We start from the raw sequence: 19129 nt of genomic DNA, 5'->3' as shown, positions 1-19129 counted from the left end.
GGAAATAGACCTATCCTCTTTTCTCAACGGTGAAGACGTAGCATATCAAATTTGAACACGATTTTCATGATTAACAACCTTTTCAGAAGCTGTACGTTGATCATCCTCAACTGTCTACTTAAGGCTGATGGAGTATGAGGAATTCAATAGCTTCTCAACCATATTTTAGAAAGTAACGCACATCGATTGAGAGCCGTAGTCTAAGCCCAGTATTCGTGGCATCCATCTAGAAGCACCAGTATTTCATACCTGTTTGGTATCCGCGGCTTCTTGTCATCTCATTGCCATAAACTCCGATTTTCGATGCAAAGCCAGCAACGCCAGTTGTAAGTAAACCCATCTCAGACAGCAATCCGAGTTTCGTAGTCCGACCCCTTAATGAACTCATTATTTACCATACTTCAAGGACGAGCGTCCATTATGCTGTTCCACGAGGCTTCGCCTTGGCCTTGGCCTTCTCCTTCTTGTCTTCCTTCAACTTCTTTCTCTTGGCCTCATTCTGCTCATCCAGCTTTCGCTTATGCACGGCCTTCTCCTCGTCCGTCTTCGGAATAACCTTGAAGAATCCTTCCAATCGAGCCTGTTGGGAGCTCTTGGTGGCTTTCTCTAATCTTGCGCCACCAGCACGGACTCTGTCCTCGTTGAAGCCCTTGTCAACTGCCAGGAACTTGACGAGTCCCTCGATATCTGGCTTCTCCCACTTGAAATCGCACAGCGGGTCGTCCGCCTGGCGAACGTCCGGTTCGAAGAACAAGGCTCGGGCATCCTCGAAAGGCCAGTCCTCGGGTAGTGTATACTTGGAGTCACTCTTGATGTATTCGACCACCTTCTCAAGTGTACCATGTTGGCGAATCAGCTTCAGAGCAGTGGTAGGCCCGATCTTGGGGATGGGGTCGAGGTAATCGCAGCCGAGCAAGATGCAGAGATCAACGAACTATCTCAGTTAGTTTCTACCTAATAATCAGTGGAATCAGTTTGTCTAACCTGCTTACGATCCATGTTCAATCCCTCAAGGACCTTATCCACGTGGATTTCTTGAATAGGCTCCTTTCTCTGCTCGCTAAAGGTCAAGTGGCGTAACAAGACTGGACTGTCAAAGCACAGGGTGTCCATATCCTCACTAGCCGCTGCGTAGACCTTTCCGGCTCTCGCAAGAGTGGCGCATTGTGCTTCAGCTTCGGTTGGGGCAATGATGTAGGGTATGCCCATTAACTTCAACAATTGCTGGCATTCGGCGTTGTGTTCTTTCGTGACTCGAACAGTTCGGCGAGAGAACTTCTCGACATCTTCAGCTGTTCCTGTCTCCTTAGCTTCTTCGAGTCCCTCCTTCGCCTCTGCCTTTCGCTGGAAACGACGAGCTAATTCACCCGACTTCAACTTGGGCGGTGCACCATCGAACACGTAGAGGGGCTTGATGCCATTATCGACTATTCGTAAAGTGCGGTAGAACATTCCCATCAGGTGAGATGTCGTGTCACCAGACTCGTTCGTCAGTTGCTGGCCATCAGATCGGACTGCGATCAAGAAACTGTAAATGCTCATAGAACTGCTCGTGAATTAGTCTTTGTCCTTTAGATTGCCTGAAAATAGCGTTGTACGTACGCATCCTAGTGTCAGAACGTTAGCAAGTTAATCAGGTACATTTATGGTTAAGATACACTCACAATGGCGACTTTGCGACCGAACTGATTTTTGATCTCACCCTCCTTGATGGCGGCCGGAGCCTCCTCTTTGATGATTGAGAAAAGGTTCTTAATACCCATGATTGTTTCTTTCCGCCGTCTCCCTGTGTAAACCTTTGTGAAATTAGGTACGGAGAAGATGGGAGTAAGGGGGAGTTTCGTCGATCGCTAAAAAGATGGAAAAGGTAGAAGTTTAAGTGGAGTGATGTCACGATAGATGCGAAACTGACGCGCCCTAAATTCAATTAACATGCAAACGCGCCTTCCAATCGCGAAAAGTGGGGGGAGCACAAAGCTGCCTGGGAAATTACCTAATACAGTTAGTTTGTTTTAAGCTTAGCTATATTATGGTCCAAGCGTCATGGGGTAACTTTCTCTCTCTATCGAGACGTCTTGTCAGCAGCTTTTTAAAAACAGATATAGATAGGTACATCGCTAGAAACTCTAAGCTTATCCATTTTACTTGGCAAGAGGAAGCATCCCAAGGTCTATTAATTAACGTCATCGCTAGTTCTATCGGGGTATCGATTAATGACCTTCAGAATATCCTAATGGTATCCTTCTTAGATATCTCAGATAGTATACTTAAATCTCGGACTTTCATCTCCAAGCTCAGCGAGTTCTTCTTCCGATAAGCCCTCGTGAATAGATTTAAGGGGTCCCTCCTCCCGTTTTCTATTTTCCCGGGCAAACCAGAACCACAAGAAACCGAACAAGCAGGTGGCCATTCCCACAAGAGACAGGGAAACAGCATTCCCTGTGATATAACGCGGGCCAGCCGTGCTAGGACTAATGGATGGTTAGTTTAGTCATTCTACTACCGATTTTCAGGTTCCAATAATTTTAAACTCACTAGATAAATGATGACATAATTCCTGCTGTATTTCCAGTTGTGAGTTGCATGCCGTTACCCGTCGTACGCTTGCCGTACCGTGGTGTGTTATTCGGTAACTGGATTCTATCAGTCAGCATTTTCGCCCTGTGCAAGAATCTCTGGAACTAACCCAAGCCAATGGCAGGCCAACAATAACGTAGAGTCCCGTAGCGACGAGGAAGCAACTTTGGAATGTTAGCCTTGCCTACAGAGTGAATCTCAATATCGTCTTACCCAAAGTAATGTACGCCTGCGGATGAATCTGAGAGCAGAACGCCATACCCAACCACGCTGATGACGCCAAAGATAACACAAAAAATGCCACGCATCTGCATACGGTCCGATAGGAATGCAATTCCCATATAGGTCATAGCCCCAACGAAGTAACACGGAATAGTGAGAAGCTGGATCTGCGCTGTCGACCACTCCCCAAGACCGCGAATAATTGTTGGCAAAAATGTCGAGTACCCTAATAGATCAAGTCAACGACTGCAGTTCCGTAATTCCAGGTATGAAGCTTGAAACTCACCATATAGCATAGTATCGACACCAAATTGGCCGAGACAAAACAGCCAGATCTTCCAGTCCTTAAACGCGGCCATCATGTCATTCTTGCTAAACTTTTGCGCGCTTTCTGTGACTCCATAGTGGCGCAGATGTCTCGCTTCGGCGAACTTCTTCTCCTCGGGAGTCAAGAAATACGCATGATCGATATCGTTGGGGAGGAGAAAGAAAGCAGCAACGCCTATCACAATACTAGGAAGACCCTCGATTATAAAAATCCATCTCCAACCGCTGTATCCGGCAACGCCTGCCATTTGACCAATGCCATAAGCCAATAGTCCGCCCAAAGCACCGGAGATGGCCGCACTGACGAAGAGGTAGCCGACTCGCAAGGCAAGTTCCCGCTTCGTGTAAAAGAAGGTAAGGTAGACGTTAAGTCCCGGAAAGAGTCCGGCTTCGACGACCCCTAGAATCAGTCGTATAGCAATGAGTGCGCCGTAGTTGTGGACGAAGCCTGTGCACGTAGCTATGATGCCCCAGCCAACCGCGACGGAGGCGATGTATCGCGAGGGAGTCAAGGGCTTAAGCACCAAGTTTGAAGGGACCTCGAACAACAAGTCTATGAACTCGAGGTCAGTGTCCGTCGGATGAAAGCTGATCTACGACATAGCATCGGATACTATAGTCATTATTCGAAAAAGGATGACTAACACGTGACGTAGAAAATAGAGACAGCTACTTGGAACTGGTTCCCTACTAATCCGAGGTCTTCCTCCATACTATAGAGACGCGCATTGCCAATGTTCACCCTATAGGAAATGTTAACAAGAGGTTCGTTATTTGAAAAGGCAATGAAGCGTATACCGATCCAGGAAACTAAAAGTATCTATTGCTTGCTGTTAGTAGGCTTATTCATCATTACACCAACAAATTTGAGAATTAAAGTCACAGGAGTCATCGGGAATTCCAAAAAGCATCTGGTAACTGACAAAGTAGCATCACAAGAGGAATGATATGCAAGTCGAGCTTGCGCAGGAGTTTCTTCTCATCCACTCCGTACGTCGGGTCCGTAGCGATCTCCGCAGCGACCTCCGCACCGGCATCCTGCACTGGTATCTTCGTCTCGGACATATTCGGCGTATCGGTTGCCATCATGTAACAAAACTGAAGCTTCAAAAGAACCGTGGACTCCCAATGAAAGACGAGACAAGCCCGAGTCGGAAGGGAGGAGACCGGAAAACTCTAGATCTGTGTCGGATCTGAGACAGACAATATAAATATCGGATGGGGTGGCGACCCGAATCAGAAAATACTTCCGGCTCCACCGAGATCCAGATTCGTTACCCGCGCTACTACCTATTGATAGCTAGACCAGCCTTACGTCAGTCTACCTAGCCCACCACATTGAGTTACTGTGATAAGAGATTTCTTTCGTGGCATACAGTAGCTGGTTTGAATTTCTTTACTGAAGAATTTCGGACGTAGGCACTTCGTGGCTCGCTAGAAAATGGTGTAAATGAACGACAAGAAGGGGAGAAAAAGTTGAAGCCAATTATTAAGACCTCCAGGGCTTTTGAGTCTCAATAGTTTACGCCACCACCATTGCGTTCCTGATAACCATATCACAATCCCGGCAATCGATCCGCATTATAACTATAGCTGAACTACCTCTTCTAGGAAATTCCGAAGCTGACAGTCCATGGTGAAGAATTATTAAGCGGGCAAACAGCACCAAATGGCGATGACTGACAACGCCCGGCTAGGCGGGTCGAGACGATGGGATTGGTGAGCTGGAGGGAAAACGCATTGAATCTTGGCCCACGATCTAGAGCCAGGGACCAAGACCCCGCTAGAGAGATAAGATAAAAATACCAAGAGTGGGGGTTTCCTTATAACCTTCGAAGCTTATAATTGACGAGATGGGCTTAGAATCGGTTGAAAACAAAACTCAGATTCTAAGAATAGGTGTTTAAGGTTAAGTATGGCCACTGAAGCATCTCGACGGTTTATTTAGCTACTTTACTTAGGTAGGTAGATGTTAGCTTACTTGGGATATTACACTCTCGGAAGGGAAATGCATGCTCTTGTCGGTAGAGTGGGGCTCGATTCATAATGGAATATCATTACGGAACTCACGCGTTTGTAGTACGACTTCGTTATTTTACGATGTAGACCTCAGTATTCACCCCTTGTATCTAAGATGGCTTAGGCACTCATCATGGTATATTCAGTTGATTCCTCCTGTATACAGCTAGATACACGGACCACAGTTGAGTCATTTAATCAATCCGCTATCCAGATGCTACGTTCTCCCCGATTGCAAGAATACAACCCTTCCTAGACCATATTAGATCAGATCAGACCTAAATTTCCAAGTCGCGCATCATATCAGCAACAGTGCGGAATTTGCGAAGAGGGCCAGCCGGATTCATCAGACCATCCGGATCGTCGATCAACATTGCATGTCGATTAGGAATTGTGATGTCGCTACGGTTATTCAGCTCGACGATCCGCGGATGAACAGGTGCCTCGCTCCCCTGTGCAAGGCCTCGGTCTTGCTCTATCTGGTTGACGCTCTTGACTCCTTCGAAGTCGCCGGCAACGCTGCTAGGCTCCTCCCACAGCTCGAAGAATGGAAGTCCCGCCTCTGCGTATGTGGATGCATCGATGGGCGAGGGCGGTGGGTCCTCGCCTGTAACTCGGCGGTAGGCGGTGCTGTTGAGGATCTGGACCGGAACCGTTATCGTTTGATCTTTCATCCACCGGGTCGGATCCGTGTCGTCTTCTACGATATTTTGCTCGATTTTTCCACCTACTGCAATCTCCATAGATGGAAGCCAACCTCCCCGGAGCATTATGCAGAGATATATGTCACATCTCTACTGTAGTTGATGTTAACTTCGGATTGCGATACCTTGTTCTAATTTTGCTTCTTCGGACAGCCCATATGTTAGAATGGCATTAAGGACGTAAGACTTACATTAGGTATGCCGTAATAAGCCAACGTTTTATCTACCTACCGGGAATTTAATTGAGCACTTCGCGGTGATTATATAGGTAGAATACTAACCATTCTCAAGTGTTGTTGAAGTTGGAGCATAGAAAAGCTTTTGAGTATCAGCATTAATCCCTTGTTGGTCCTCAATACCTTTTTTGATGCTCCCAATGGTATCTGACGGCGAACAGGCAAAATAAAAGATCCTTCCAGTCATTTGGTGGATCTTGATAGAGAAGCCACTCGGTGGCGTAGGCAATATTGTCTCCTGGGGAATTAGAGCAGGAAGGGGAGGAGGGGGTGGACTCTCCTGGGGTATCGTAGGAGTTATCTCGAACTGGAGACCGCCAACGACTTCTTTTCCGGTGAGCTGGGCCTCCACGCTATAGCCCTGGCCCATCGGCATAGCGACAAATTACCTCACGATACCGGGTGAGATGGCTATGCCGTCAAGCCAGTGCTGTCCAGGCGCAATGACATAGTCCTGGATACTTTTCCCTTCCTCGATACGCTTCAGCCGTCGAGATACAGTCTGAGCGTCTTCTGCGCTATGCTCACCCGAGACAACATTGACCCCTCCAGCGTAGATTTTGATCATGAATGGTGACCAAGCATGGAAGCGGATCTACATAGCTTCTTTTTGGTACATAGGCATGAAGACGCCACCCTTGGCCGCCATCTCTGGGGGTAGTCGATGAGCGTAGTCACGAACATTCAAGAGTGGAAATCGACCTTGATACGGTGGGAGTGCATATTCTTCGTCGTTGTCAGGGACGCGGATGGTTCGAAGGAAGGAAATAGCAAGGCTTTGTTCATAATAGGTGCACGGGTCGTTAAGCCGGAGGGATATACAAATCTTATCGTCGTGATTATGACACTCGAATTGGCCGATCGATCCTAGATTATCCATGATCAGGGCTTAGGTGTATGCTGTCAATGTAAATCTCAAGACTTAAGGATCTGCGTGGATTGCGAAGGACGCTGGAAATTTATATTAGTAGACGTAGCCGTAAGGATACAAGTTTTCGGAAATCAACATTGTTTATGGCTGTTAATACCTAAGGTAGTCAATGGACATATGGCCTATTATGATTGATTTTCATTTTGCGGCGGGATTGCCTGACAACACCCTAAGCATGCAGGTTCCAAACCTGAGTAATGGGCAAACAACCTAGCAACTGCTAGACCGCAAGATTGTTCGACAAAGGCATATCGTCGTATATAAGTGGAATTCGAATCCAGTATAAATCAATGGAAAGCACTAGAAAACAACAAATGTGACAATACCTAACCAAGAATGTGATATTGTCCAGGCACATATTTAGTACCTGGTGCATACTGCTTTCTGACTCCAAAGCAATGATCTAGTATGCTCTAATCTATCTCAAAGATGCAGTGTAGATCTAGGTGTCATCTAGGTGTCTATGCGATAAAACCACGCCTTCCCCCACATTTATCGGCAAGTGTATCCTCCATCAATCACTATATCGGCGCCGGTAGTATACGTGCTAGCGTCGCTGATGAGGTACACATAGGCGGCCTTCAGCTCCTTAGCCTCGCCCGGTCGGCCCATGGGGACCATGGAATACCACAGCTGCTGGGTCTTCGGCTCGATGAAATCGGACAAGCCGGTGGAGATGTATCCGGGGGAGATGGAATTAACGCGCGCGAAGTCGCGCCACTCGTTGGCAAGAGACTTCGCCATGTGAACGCAGCCGGCCTTCGCGACGTTGTAAGAAGTCTGCTCCTGGGGGAAGTTGGCCACGTGACCGGACATCGAGGAGGTGATGACGAAAGAGCCGTGGCCCTGCTTCTTGAAGTGGGGACCAACGGCCTTGGCGCAGTAGGCCGTGCCGTTCAGGTCGATTCCGACGACCTTGTCCCAAGCCTCCTTAGTAGATTCGATGACGCCGCCGTCTGCTGTCGCGCCGGCGTTGGCGATGAACCCGTCGATGTGGCCGAAGTCTTTCAACACGTCGCTGACGAGCTTCTCGCAGTCGTTGTAGTCGCTTATGTCGCAGCTGTAAGCCTTGACCTTTACGCCGTAATCTTTAATTAATCCCGCAACGTTTTGCTCGGCCCCCTCTTTGCGCGTCAGGTATGTGATGGCAATGTCAGCTCCCATCTCAGCGCAACCCCGGGCAGCTTCGATGCCCATCCCTCGGGGACCGGAGGCGCCAGTGATGACGATAACCTTGCCCTTAAGGCTGAAGAGGTCTAGTAGCTTGCTTGCCGTTGGTACTTGTTGAGGCATGATTGCGGTTTAAACGACTTGGTCTCCTGGTTAGGTGGGTGTCTAATAGAGAGAGACTTTGGACTAAAGTCTTCGGTATGCGACGGAGAGGGGTAGGAAACACTAAAGTTACAAAACAGAATAGCGTTCCCCAGAGTACCTGACTCTTTATATATCCAAGGTAAGAAGGTTTCCTGCTAGTTAGATATGGGGTGAGGTGGAGTACAGTGGATATTGTTGAGATGCTTTGAGCTGCAGGTGATGTCATTGCTGGGCTGGGATGAATAGATGCGAGCCACTTACATTCAGCTGTCAGCGGCATATCGCCTCTAGGTATGCTAAGCGTATGCACGTAGGTCTCACCATGCTAGCCACAGGTGATATTCCGACCCTATTCCGAGTTCTACTATGAGAGCGGTCGGGGAACTTGGATGGTCCGTCGAGTCTATGTTTGCTTGACCACACGATGGGATTTAGAGTCGATTGTCTTTTTACGTAATACGAGTGTGGGATCGTTTTTCGTAGACGCTTCCGAGGCTTTCAAGAAACTCAATTGCAATATCATGGATCCCTTGAAATAAAGTTAGTGCGCTTTTCCAGGGCATGAAAGGGATTGGTGTATGTATGTAACTCAAACATGGATACCGTAGCGGCAAAAGGTATGTGCTCAAAATGGTATTTTTACTGTAAAACGATTGTCCCCAGGGAAATGGTTTTTGCCAGGGGAATGATTCCCCGTTTTTGGGCTAGGAGACGATTTTATTGGCCAAATTCCTTCAAACCTTATATAGAGTTTTGAAAACCCACTCTTTTAGTCACTAGTGGGGCTGGCCACCCCACTAGAGACTACCTTAGCTCAATTGCAAAGCGCGACTGCTTGCATTGCGCAAGGGTGTAGGTTCGAAGCCCACCCTTTTTAAAATTTTAACCGTTTTCAAAGTACCTAGGTATCTTTTACCCACTTCTTAAATAAATCAACCAATCAGAGCCCTGCATACTAAAAACCATTGGGCTGACGGGAATCATTTGCGTGATAAAAACGTTACCCTCCAACTGAATCGTAGTTATGGCTAAAATGATTTTGCGTACAACAACCATTTTTGGCACCCACCTACTGCCGCTGCGGTAGATACCTAAATAATACCCCCAAGCTACCTACCCATTGCATATTGGGCATGTGGGGCGTGAAGCGTGGGACGTGCGGTGCTACTTCTTATGGAATATCCCTGACTCTATTAGCGTAGTATGTCTTGGCACCGCTTAGCGTTGCCTGCATATTAGTCGCTATTGGTAGTCAACTTCCCAAATACAACTACCTTGTCGTCATCCGGTATTGATGAGCTAAGTGCATTCGCAATGTCTCCATTAATAAAGGTCGGCCATTTCCAAACTCTTGACCTGTCGGCGGAAAATCAGGTGACTATCCAAGATGAACTCTATGGCAACCACACAATATCGGATCTGGTCCTGAACGAGCTTCTACGGTCGCCTTCCCTAGCGCGCCTTATAGGAGTGCGTCAGCATGGCATCTCATCCCTCCTAAACTTCACACCCCCGATAACACGATTTGAGCACTCCGTGGGCGCGATGCTCCTTGTGCGGCATGTTGGCGGCAATCTGGAGGAGCAGGTCGCGGCTCTCCTGCACGACGTTAGCCACACCGCCATGAGTCACGTCGTCGACTTCGCTCTATCTGAGCCGGGAGAGGGAAGCTTCCACGAGGTCCACAAGATGCGGTTTGTCAGGACAACTCAGATACCTGAGATACTCACCAAGCACGGCTATAAGGACCTCAAGCCCTTAGACGAGGAGCTGTATCCGCTGGTCGAGATGCCGACACCCCACCTCTGTGCCGATAGGCTTGACTATGGTCTGCGTGACGCCGTAGGCTTTGATAGCCTTTCTCTAGAGGACGCGCGGCGCGTCATAGCTTCTCTCGATGTGTTTCCCGATGCCACTTCCCCTGGTCGTTTGCTTGTCCTACGCGATCCGGAAGTGGCTTTATCTCTAGCAAAGGGGTATATGAGATGCGATCGGGACGTGTGGGGAAACCCATCACACGGCAGCTTGTATACAAGGACAGCAGAGCTTATGCGGACTTCTATTCGGGGCGGAGGTGTGCGCGAGGAAGACCTGTGGAGATTGTCGGACGATGAATTCTGGGCTGAAATGCGCAAGGTAGTAGATTCTAAAGGACAGGAGGCTATGGATAGGCTCGAGTCTGAGGATCTCCCGGATGGCAAGGATCTGCCGCTTCCCCGCGGTGCAAAAGTCCGTACTATAGACCCTGATGTCTATGACCTCTCTAGTGGCAAGGCTGTTCCTCTATCTACGTTGCGTCCTGAATATTCGACGGAGAGGGAGCAATACATCGTTGCGAGGAGAGCCCTGTACGCATAAGCCATTTCCAACTAGATATAGATAGATATTCGGTTTCTAGACGGTATACCCATTTTATAGACTTCCATTCGTAGAACATAACCCTAGGTAGGTACATAAGCATTATATTTTATACCTAACCTGGACAGATAGTTACATCGTCTTCGTGCCAATCCAAAGCGGGTCTGAACTGCAACTAAGTATGTTTCCCTCGCGGTCACACGTTGCTTGGACATAGCCAATACCGGTAGCATCAAGCGAGGATCTAGAGTAGGTATCATTAGTAATAATTCCGCTGTTGAAAATCTTCAAACAAGTCATCACCACTTACGAGTCGCTACAGTTCCAGTGTTGGGTAATCGTGAGGATGTCCAGCTGGGAGTCGAAGATAAACTCTGCCGTGGTTGTTGAATTTTCTTCCGACGCCGACTGGCAGGTCCCATCGAACGTGCTGTCTCTATTCCCTGAAGTTGAACAATCGAACACATCTTTGTTGGCCATATTTCTCAGCGTGAAGGACGGGCCAGTATCCGACTCAGGCGTGACAGACGAAGAGCCTGGGATCAGTTCGTATTGACGTTGCCAATTTTCAAGTTGCCATGATTGATAGCTTTGTGAGGTGTCCGCACAGGCGTCAGTTTCCGCATGAGCCAACCCTCCCTTCGTAGTGACGGCTAGGCCGCTACCCTTCAACATACAACTTTCGTCACCTTCGGTACTTGATGTGCAGTCCATATCCAGTTGTATGGATCCCGTCGCTAAAGCATCGGATCTACGTTTCAACTGTCAGCTTGTCCCCTTTCGCTTTACTAGTATCTTCTCCTAGAATCCACCATGGCTAGAACCTGGGAATACTTACCCCTTGATATCCGAGCAAGCGAACGTATGCGATATGTACACCGTGTGGTTCTTCCAGTCCGTCGCAAACGATACCGCCGTATCGTATGTTTGTCCATTGCCCGCCCAGATGCAGTCGCTCCATATGATATTTCCATCTTCATACCATCCTGCCCATGATTCCGGCCATTCCGCAACGCACTCGAAGAATGTTCCCATAGCACTAGTACCTGGGACTATGCTTAGTGCCACTGTAGCAGTCCCATTAACTACCCCGTCATATCTTCCAGCACCAATACGCCATTGGTACGTTGGAGAAGTATCGGTATTATTCCCACACGCTCTATCACCGCGTACTTGGGTAGCCCCAAGCACCGTTGTAAGAACTAATATGTCGGTTCTCATCGTGACGTTTGCTTGAATTGTTTCAACTGAAGAAACGTGGATTAAGTTGGAATCTCTCCTCGAAATAGATTAGCTAGTAACAAAAGGATCTCAGCTGACTTCCCGCGGGTAATCCTGTCTAGGCTCTAGTTATACCGAGCATGAGTAAGTGCCGCACCGGCTTGACTGTTACATTGCAATTTGGCAGAGTATACCGAAAATTAATTCTATTTTACCGCCGGTAAGAATGAATGTAGCCAATCAGTTCTTTGTTAATCAAGATACCTACAGTAGATAAGATGCCTTTTCCTTCACATTTCAGGAGATATCGTGATCTCGTACTTATTTGGAATTATACTGATATCCACTTCCTACCTAGTACGTTCTCTTAATAGATAAAAGTTAATTCTGAATATATCTAAGATGAACTAAAGTTTAAATCGTGAGCAGGATAGTATCACTCCTCATAACCGCTTCTGTTGAGGTGAGTGTGGTGTGAAAGAAAAGGGGCTGTTTACCCGGTAAATTGTTTAACCCAAGCGGTGTAATCCAACCCAATTAATCTCGAAATTAAATTCACAAGATAACCATGTCACATTAATGATGTTCCGGCATTATCTTGGAAAGAAACTCGTGTCTGGGTATATAGGAATTGTGATCTATAATGACACAGGAGCAACGGTCTAGCTTCTCCTCCGAGGCTTTTCGTAACAGCGATCTCTTCTTGCGACGTCGTAAGCCAGTACAGAATCGTTCACGATGCAGTGGCAGACTTTAGCCCTAGCGCTCCTCGCGCAGGGCGCCGCAGCGCAACAGATGATACGATTTGGCTGCTCGCAGCTTGTCATCGAACGTCTAGACCCCCTGGTAAATCCCGGCTCCACGCCATCGCCGCACGTTCACCAGATCGTAGGAGGGAACTCCTTTAATTCAAGTATGGACCCGACAACGCATGATCTCGTCAAAGAGTCCACTTGTACTAGTTGCACCTTTTCCGAAGACTTTTCCAACTACTGGACGGCGGTCATGTATTTCCGAGCTCGCAACGGAACATACAGACGCGTGCCCCAGTTTGCGAACGTTGGACTGCGTGCTGTTGGCGGCATCACGGTTTATTACATACCGCCATATGACGGAAAGACCAATGTGACAGCTTTCAAGCCAGGTTTCCGCATGCTCGTTGGAGACGCCGCACTTCGTAAGGCCGACGGTATGCAGCGACAGTTATGCCACCGTTGCTATACAACAGAGTCAGACGCCGGCGTTCCTGGTTCGGACCAGAACGGCGCACCCTGCACCGGGTCAGACACTCAGAGCTTGCCTCCAAAGCCATGCAACGGCGGTATTCGTACTACTATTACTTTTCCAACGTGAGTTTTGATTGTCGCATTATCCTGTCACTCTCGTACCTATAATCGTTTCTACTTGTCAGCTAGGAGTTCGTGGGAAGAGTTTACTGAACCATCCACCATAGCTGCTGGGACGGTAAGAATGTGGACAGTCCGGACCATAAGAGTCACGTTGCGTACCCTCAATCCGGATCCTTCGAATCGGTTGGCGCCTGCCCAGAAAGCCATCCCGTAAGGTTGCCTCAACTGATGTACGAAGTCATGTGGGATGTAAGTATATTCCCTTTCCCGACTGAATGATTCAGAACTTAGCAACTGACACACCACAGACCCGTCCTTTCAATGACCCGGAACTATGGCCTGAGGATGGCTCACAGCCATTCTTTTGGTCGACAAACGATGAGTAAGGCATCCTTCGTGCAGATATGGCGAAGCCACGGACTGATAGATATTTTACAGGACTGGATACTCACAGCATGGCGATTACCTCTTTGGCTGGGAGGGTGACGCGCTCCAGCGTGCTCTAGATGCCCGTTGCAACAACGCCGTTTGCAAGGAGCTCAAGGTTCAGTCCTCTGAAGACGCTATGAGGTGCACCAAAGCACAGACTGCAGTGGAGGACGTCGACGGATGTAAGTTCCATTGATTTGTAGTACAATGACGCAGATAAGATTTATTTGCTAACATCTTTCATGATAGGGTTGGAGAGTATTCCAGGCAACTAGAGACTAGAATTATATTTACAACCCAAAGTTGAGTCGATGGATGAAGCGAAGAGAATAGGACTTCTAAGGCAGTATTACTTGGAAAAACATTTTTTTCTAATTTATTCTCTCGTCTTGCCCCTGAAAGGGTGTGGGAACCCGCCGACTTAAGAGTAGAAAGTATGAATCAATTTTACGCAATCGTCCAATGATAATCCATAGATACTTATTCATGCAGTTCAGATATGGCTCTAGAGGGCGGGTACTTAGCACAAATCCATATGAATTAAGAATTTGGAGGGAAATATTGTCCAGCATCGCCGGTGTTACGAGTCCACCGAGCTTATATTATAACATCCCCAAGTAGCCACAGTCGAGTTGAATACCTCGAAGTCATGCTATTAAATTCGGTCCGAATTGATTATTCCCATCCCAGCTCGATTATCTGCAATTTAATATTGAAGAAGCATCGTCACGATAACTAGGCCCGCACCGATGGACAAGGGCATTGATATGTCCACCTTTCCCACTCCCGAGTCATCGTCATCCTGATCTGTCCCATTCTTATTGCCGTTGCTGCTCTTGGGTTTCCTCTTGGGATCTCGTTTCCCTGTACTGGTGAATCTAATTTCAGGGGTCAACCGTGAGATCATCAGAAGGACTTATAGTAGAAACATACCTTTCATTAAAAGGGATAACGTCCTGAATCTCGTGGAGGGTATCTTTCAGCGCCTCGAGTTCTGAAACGCGTGCGAAATCGTCATTTTGTACGTTTCGCAACCGCGCAACTTGGTAATCTCTAGCTTCGCATAGGCCGATAGAAATTAAACAGGTCGATGCCAACATAGCCCGGAGGATGGCGGTATTTATAATCATGATGACTCGATATGATATTAATGTCGTTATCAGGCGAGTGTAACTGGGGAGCTTAAGAAATCGCCAGTCGAGTAGAGATGAGTAGAGCTCAGAGGTTTGGTAGAGCACTGGGAATTTCTATGCAAACTGCGGACAGGTCGTTGCGAAGTTGTTAGACCTATAGGTTGGTTCTAAAGAGGAGATGGAAGATGGCAAGGCCCGAGGTATAAATGAGCTGAACCGACCTACTTTATCATGTCTGGATGTGAACTGACCTTATGAAGAGTACCTAGTTTACTCAAGCGGCCCTATTTGCTTAATTTTACTGTATTGGATCGCACTGTACCTAGAATTATCTTCCGCTTAGCATCTGCCAGCTACCTTAACGTGTAAGTTGTTTATATAGGACGATAGGGGATATTTTGGCACATAGTCTTGGAACCCTTTTTCTGCCAAGCTACTGACCGCATAGATCCTTTCGCGCTATTCGTCCAGCTACCTTTCTCCATGCAAGTAAATATCTAGGTATGAAAATGTCCTACTCGGAATAGGTCAGATGCTGCTAAAGTACCCACCCATTTATCCGAGTACACTATAGGTAGGGCTGGCGGGCCCCGGTATCGTGAGTTTCTTGGGTGGGAGATTCAAAACAGTCTACAATGCCAATGTTGCCGTATTGAGACCTATCCAGCGACGAGAGCCCAGATAAAAACCCGGGCAAACCAAAGAGGCACATATACCCGTATATTGAAATGAATCCGATTCGTAATTACTTATGGTATATTTAAAACTGGCTAGTCTGTCGGCGTAGATAGTTATCGAAGTCGGCATGCACAGTATAGCAACATCGGCACTGATGTGGTAGCACCACACAGTAGGTCGTACTGTAAGGGAGCTACCTCTTATACTACACGATAAATGATGATATATACACGTTGGCGGAATTCTAGGATAAGAATAAGAAGACTAAAAATTCAAGACATTGCCGCTCCTTAAGGGTTAGGTACATCTGTCGTCATCCCGCTTAAGCTATAGACCCCTGTAATGTAAAAATCGGGATTGGGCGGTTAGGAAAGCAAGTAAGAGTGGAGCTTTTACACATTGTACAGGGATTACTATGGGATGTAACCTAGTACCTATGTACTTTTCGGCGCATATTTTTTTAGCGGTCGTACAAGGCAGAAAATGGAAAAATCGAGGAAAGAAAAATCGCGATTGTTAATTCACAATACAACACACGTATGTAGGTGTATATGAGTTCGAGAACCGCGTGGTAGGCTGACCACTTGACGCTCTTTTCATATGTCTCCTGTCCGTTGCAATGTACGGAATATCTTCTCCCCTCATTTCCCTTTCTTACATCGGCCGCCAATTGTCTCCTTGACAAGGCGCACCATTTCCTTGAATGCGCTCGATAAAAAACAAATAAAGCCGATAGGTGCGGTAGCTGAACGGCTTGCTGCCACTAATTTATGGATATCCCGGAGGGGAAGGAAGAGTGATAAGGATCCTAAAGGCGACAAGACGAGAGTCAACGTTGTTGGTAGCAAGTTATGCGATGATATCCTTTCCTACATCGGTCCCGATCTGGATCGACATAAAGGATGTGATCTCATTGACATCTATCCCGGCGCCGGACTCTGGAGTCGGAAGCTTCACGATTATCTCGAGCCCCGGTCCCACATATTGATGGAACCGGACAGCCAGCTCTACGAGCCCTTTCTTAAGCCTCTGCTCAGCCGCCCTAACACTACTCTTATTCCCAAATCCGGCCTCGTCTGGCGAGAGCTCACCCAAATATTGACCCCTGAACATCTACCTCACCAAAAAGTTCTCGCTTCGGGTCAAGCAGCCCGTCGGAACGATGAGTTACTAGTCACCGCAAACATCGCCTTTCATCCTAAAAAACGATTTCAAAACTTCGGATCTCTGGTCAACCTAGTTTTATATCAGTTCATTGATGCTATTCGTACCAGGAGTTTGTTTCAACGGTACGGGCTTGTCCGGATGTTGATATGGACTAGACACGACGACAAGCATGGTTTAATCCCTAAGGTGCTCCAGAGGCGTAAGAAGTTGGCGGTAGATAGCGAGCTTTCCTGTGAGTGGGTTCACGAGGTGTGTGGGCCCGAAGACCCTGATTACGTCTGGTACGTTCGCGACGACGTTATAAATGCAAGCAGCAATGTGGCCGCGTGGAGGAGGATGCGAGATGCCAAAATGAAGATGCCTAAAGAGAGGGACTCCGAAGCCTTGAAAGAAGCTCGAAAGATATCTCAGTCGGGAAAGATTATTAAGCCAGGAATTACGATGCCTTCCTTCAAGAGGTCCTATCAAGAAACGTTGCGCGAGCTCGAAGAAGAGTGGGATAATAAATCCATTGCCAAGGGCTCGGATAGGTATAAGAGATGGAAACACTACCAGTGGAGGCACAACTGGGAGGAGAAGAAGTCCAAATATATACTCGCTCTAATAAAGGATCTAGATAATATCACAGCTCTTCGCAAATCTGGAGAGATGTCCCCGGAGGAGATAAAGGAGCTCGAAACGGAATGGGAGGAAAATGTACAAGCACACTCCCAAGGTTTTGTCGACGAATTCATCGCCTGCAAAGATAATCTTCATTACTATCGGCAAGATCCTCCTCTGCTCCACTGGGATCGTCGCCAGTACGAAAGCATGGTTGTGAAGCCTGAAGAGTTCTATCCCAATATCCCATGCACCCTCATCGACATCCAACCAAAACCGGTACACCCCCTTATGCATCAGACAGGTCCCAACTCGAACCGTGCGGGCGATTGCTTCGATTTGATACTATCCTCGCTGATGACCCAGAGTACTACGCCGATTAAGCAGGCGCTGGATTCCCTAATGCCGGGGGCTGCAGACTACATCATACCTCGTTGGAAGAGCATCAGAGACGTAGATCATGGGGGCGTGCTGGCCCAGACGCGATATACGGAGCTGACCCCGAGAATGTTGAATGCGCGACAGTGGGAAGAACTCCTCGAGCTCTGGATGGAGTGGCCTTTCCGCCCCCAGTTTCATGACCTCGTCGCCCGTACTCACGATGAGATGCTGGACGAAGATAGTATTCTGCCAGGCGAATAAGAATAGGAGAGGTCGAGTTACCTGCCATACAAATAAAACAGTAGTACAACTATTCGAAAATACAACTCCATGAACATAAAGTATGATGAACATCCTTAAAGATCATGTCTAATGTGCTATCCAGCAAGTTGTTCGTATCGAAATGTAATAGTCTGCCATTATACCTATCTGTTGACCTAAACCTACCTAGGTACGCGAAATATGCAACCCTAGGGTTAGCGAGTGGTAGTTAACAAGCCATTGGCCTATCGATCCCTATATTCTCAGCCTTAATATGTGTGCCTATAAGTTATCGTATCCGTAGTAAGACCAGAATATTATGGCGTGAGGACAGATTAATATAGTGGTCAGCACTAGTAACTTACCTAAGCGGGTTCAGCCAATGAGTATCACTAGTCCTAAGTTCTTTTTATTATTATATCTGTAGGTACATATCTTGAATGTGCATAGCACGGGTTCGTCCAATTGCGGCTCAAATCGAACGTAGTATTAGGTCTGAGAAGCCAATTGATATCAGATCCCCGGTTGCTTAAGAATCCGTGTCTTGAGAGCGGGAGATGGAATAAATATTCGGCCTCGCTTATGTGGGTGATTCCTCCCATCTATTTCGCCGTTATACGCAAGGAAGGAGAATCATGGTACCTGTTCACATGCTTTTTCTTTAATCTTACTATGTGACAATGTGTCTCCGTCGTGTTTCCCGGCTTTTATTAAGTGCAATCGTTGGTAGAACTCGAATAAACTCTTTCCACGCCTCATAGGCTATAGCATCTTAGATTGTCGAATATTGTAAATAATCGTAAGTTGATAGATTCGATTTTGTTCTAGTTAGCGCCGTGGATAGCCTATTGGTACTATGCAAAATGTCATGGATTGAAAGTACGGTAACTAGGTAGGTACTTTGAACGACATGAATGCTGCATTGACCATATGTCTGTATCGTATGTAACGATATTCAATTCTACGTGTGTCCATGTTACATCCCACCGGATATTCAAGACTTCAAGTTGCTAATAATATATTGCCAAGTTCGAGATTCCCATTGATCTATGTACTACCTAGGTATGTAAGATAGGCACAATCGGATAGATTGACAGATATGTGTCTATTCACCAAGGGTTTAAACCCAAATTTACTTAATAAACCATTCTTCGAATATCACCACTTTTTACCCATTTATTCATATTTCTTGTCCTAAACTTTATCTCTAAGTAGGTAATTA

The 19129-nt window shown here is 47.1% G+C and overlaps 9 protein-coding genes across 9 annotated transcripts; 3 read left to right on the top strand and 6 right to left on the bottom strand.

Moving 5' to 3' along the window:
* Positions 1-418: 418 nt before the first annotated feature.
* Positions 419-4191, bottom strand: F4807DRAFT_452730 (DNA-repair protein rad2; the record flags this gene model as incomplete). Its single annotated transcript, XM_048000367.1, has 9 exons — positions 419-934; positions 985-1546; positions 2268-2471; positions 2536-2633; positions 2687-2741; positions 2791-3025; positions 3086-3679; positions 3772-3869; positions 4046-4191. The coding sequence occupies 9 exons, from the start codon at positions 4189-4191 to the stop codon at positions 419-421; spliced, it is 2508 nt and encodes an 835-aa protein (XP_047852109.1).
* Positions 4192-5369: 1178 nt separating this feature from the next.
* Positions 5370-6298, bottom strand: F4807DRAFT_172086 (uncharacterized protein). The gene has a single exon (XM_047993475.1). It carries the CDS (start codon positions 5913-5915, stop codon positions 5424-5426), a length of 492 nt encoding a protein of 163 aa, XP_047852108.1. The 5' UTR covers positions 5916-6298; the 3' UTR covers positions 5370-5423.
* F4807DRAFT_171973 (uncharacterized protein) lies at positions 6021-6570 on the bottom strand. The gene has a single exon (XM_047993474.1). It carries the CDS (start codon positions 6459-6461, stop codon positions 6126-6128), a length of 336 nt encoding a protein of 111 aa, XP_047852107.1. The 5' UTR covers positions 6462-6570; the 3' UTR covers positions 6021-6125.
* A 532-nt stretch (positions 6571-7102) lies between these two features.
* F4807DRAFT_433878 (short chain dehydrogenase) lies at positions 7103-8985 on the bottom strand. The gene is made up of 2 exons (XM_047998731.1): positions 8592-8985; positions 7103-8454 (listed from the first exon to the last, which is right to left on the bottom strand). The coding sequence occupies exon 2, from the start codon at positions 8307-8309 to the stop codon at positions 7509-7511; it is 801 nt and encodes a 266-aa protein (XP_047852106.1). The 5' UTR covers positions 8310-8454; positions 8592-8985; the 3' UTR covers positions 7103-7508.
* A 349-nt stretch (positions 8986-9334) lies between these two features.
* Positions 9335-11004, top strand: F4807DRAFT_171905 (uncharacterized protein). The gene has a single exon (XM_047993471.1). The coding sequence runs from the start codon at positions 9645-9647 to the stop codon at positions 10686-10688; it is 1044 nt and encodes a 347-aa protein (XP_047852105.1). The 5' UTR covers positions 9335-9644; the 3' UTR covers positions 10689-11004.
* Positions 10755-12049, bottom strand: F4807DRAFT_171912 (uncharacterized protein). The gene is made up of 3 exons (XM_047993473.1): positions 11527-12049; positions 10999-11439; positions 10755-10932 (listed from the first exon to the last, which is right to left on the bottom strand). The coding sequence occupies exons 1-3, from the start codon at positions 11907-11909 to the stop codon at positions 10821-10823; spliced, it is 936 nt and encodes a 311-aa protein (XP_047852104.1). The 5' UTR covers positions 11910-12049; the 3' UTR covers positions 10755-10820.
* Positions 12050-12704: 655 nt separating this feature from the next.
* On the top strand, positions 12705-13962 carry F4807DRAFT_452727 (uncharacterized protein; the record flags this gene model as incomplete). Its single annotated transcript, XM_048000366.1, has 5 exons — positions 12705-13258; positions 13363-13507; positions 13567-13640; positions 13697-13869; positions 13937-13962. The coding sequence occupies 5 exons, from the start codon at positions 12705-12707 to the stop codon at positions 13960-13962; spliced, it is 972 nt and encodes a 323-aa protein (XP_047852103.1).
* Positions 13963-14350: 388 nt separating this feature from the next.
* F4807DRAFT_171908 (uncharacterized protein) lies at positions 14351-14991 on the bottom strand. The gene is made up of 2 exons (XM_047993472.1): positions 14621-14991; positions 14351-14565 (listed from the first exon to the last, which is right to left on the bottom strand). The coding sequence occupies exons 1-2, from the start codon at positions 14815-14817 to the stop codon at positions 14394-14396; spliced, it is 369 nt and encodes a 122-aa protein (XP_047852102.1). The 5' UTR covers positions 14818-14991; the 3' UTR covers positions 14351-14393.
* Positions 14992-15954: 963 nt separating this feature from the next.
* Positions 15955-18026, top strand: F4807DRAFT_433867 (S-adenosyl-L-methionine-dependent methyltransferase). The gene has a single exon (XM_047998730.1). The coding sequence runs from the start codon at positions 16099-16101 to the stop codon at positions 17905-17907; it is 1809 nt and encodes a 602-aa protein (XP_047852101.1). The 5' UTR covers positions 15955-16098; the 3' UTR covers positions 17908-18026.
* The last annotated feature ends 1103 nt before the right edge of the window (positions 18027-19129 follow it).

This window comes from Annulohypoxylon truncatum, assembly GCF_022578515.1.
Source record: "Annulohypoxylon truncatum strain CBS 140777 unplaced genomic scaffold F4807scaffold_26, whole genome shotgun sequence".
Lineage (NCBI taxonomy): Eukaryota > Fungi > Ascomycota > Sordariomycetes > Xylariales > Hypoxylaceae > Annulohypoxylon > Annulohypoxylon truncatum.
This window is presented reverse-complemented; position numbering and strand designations above follow the sequence as displayed.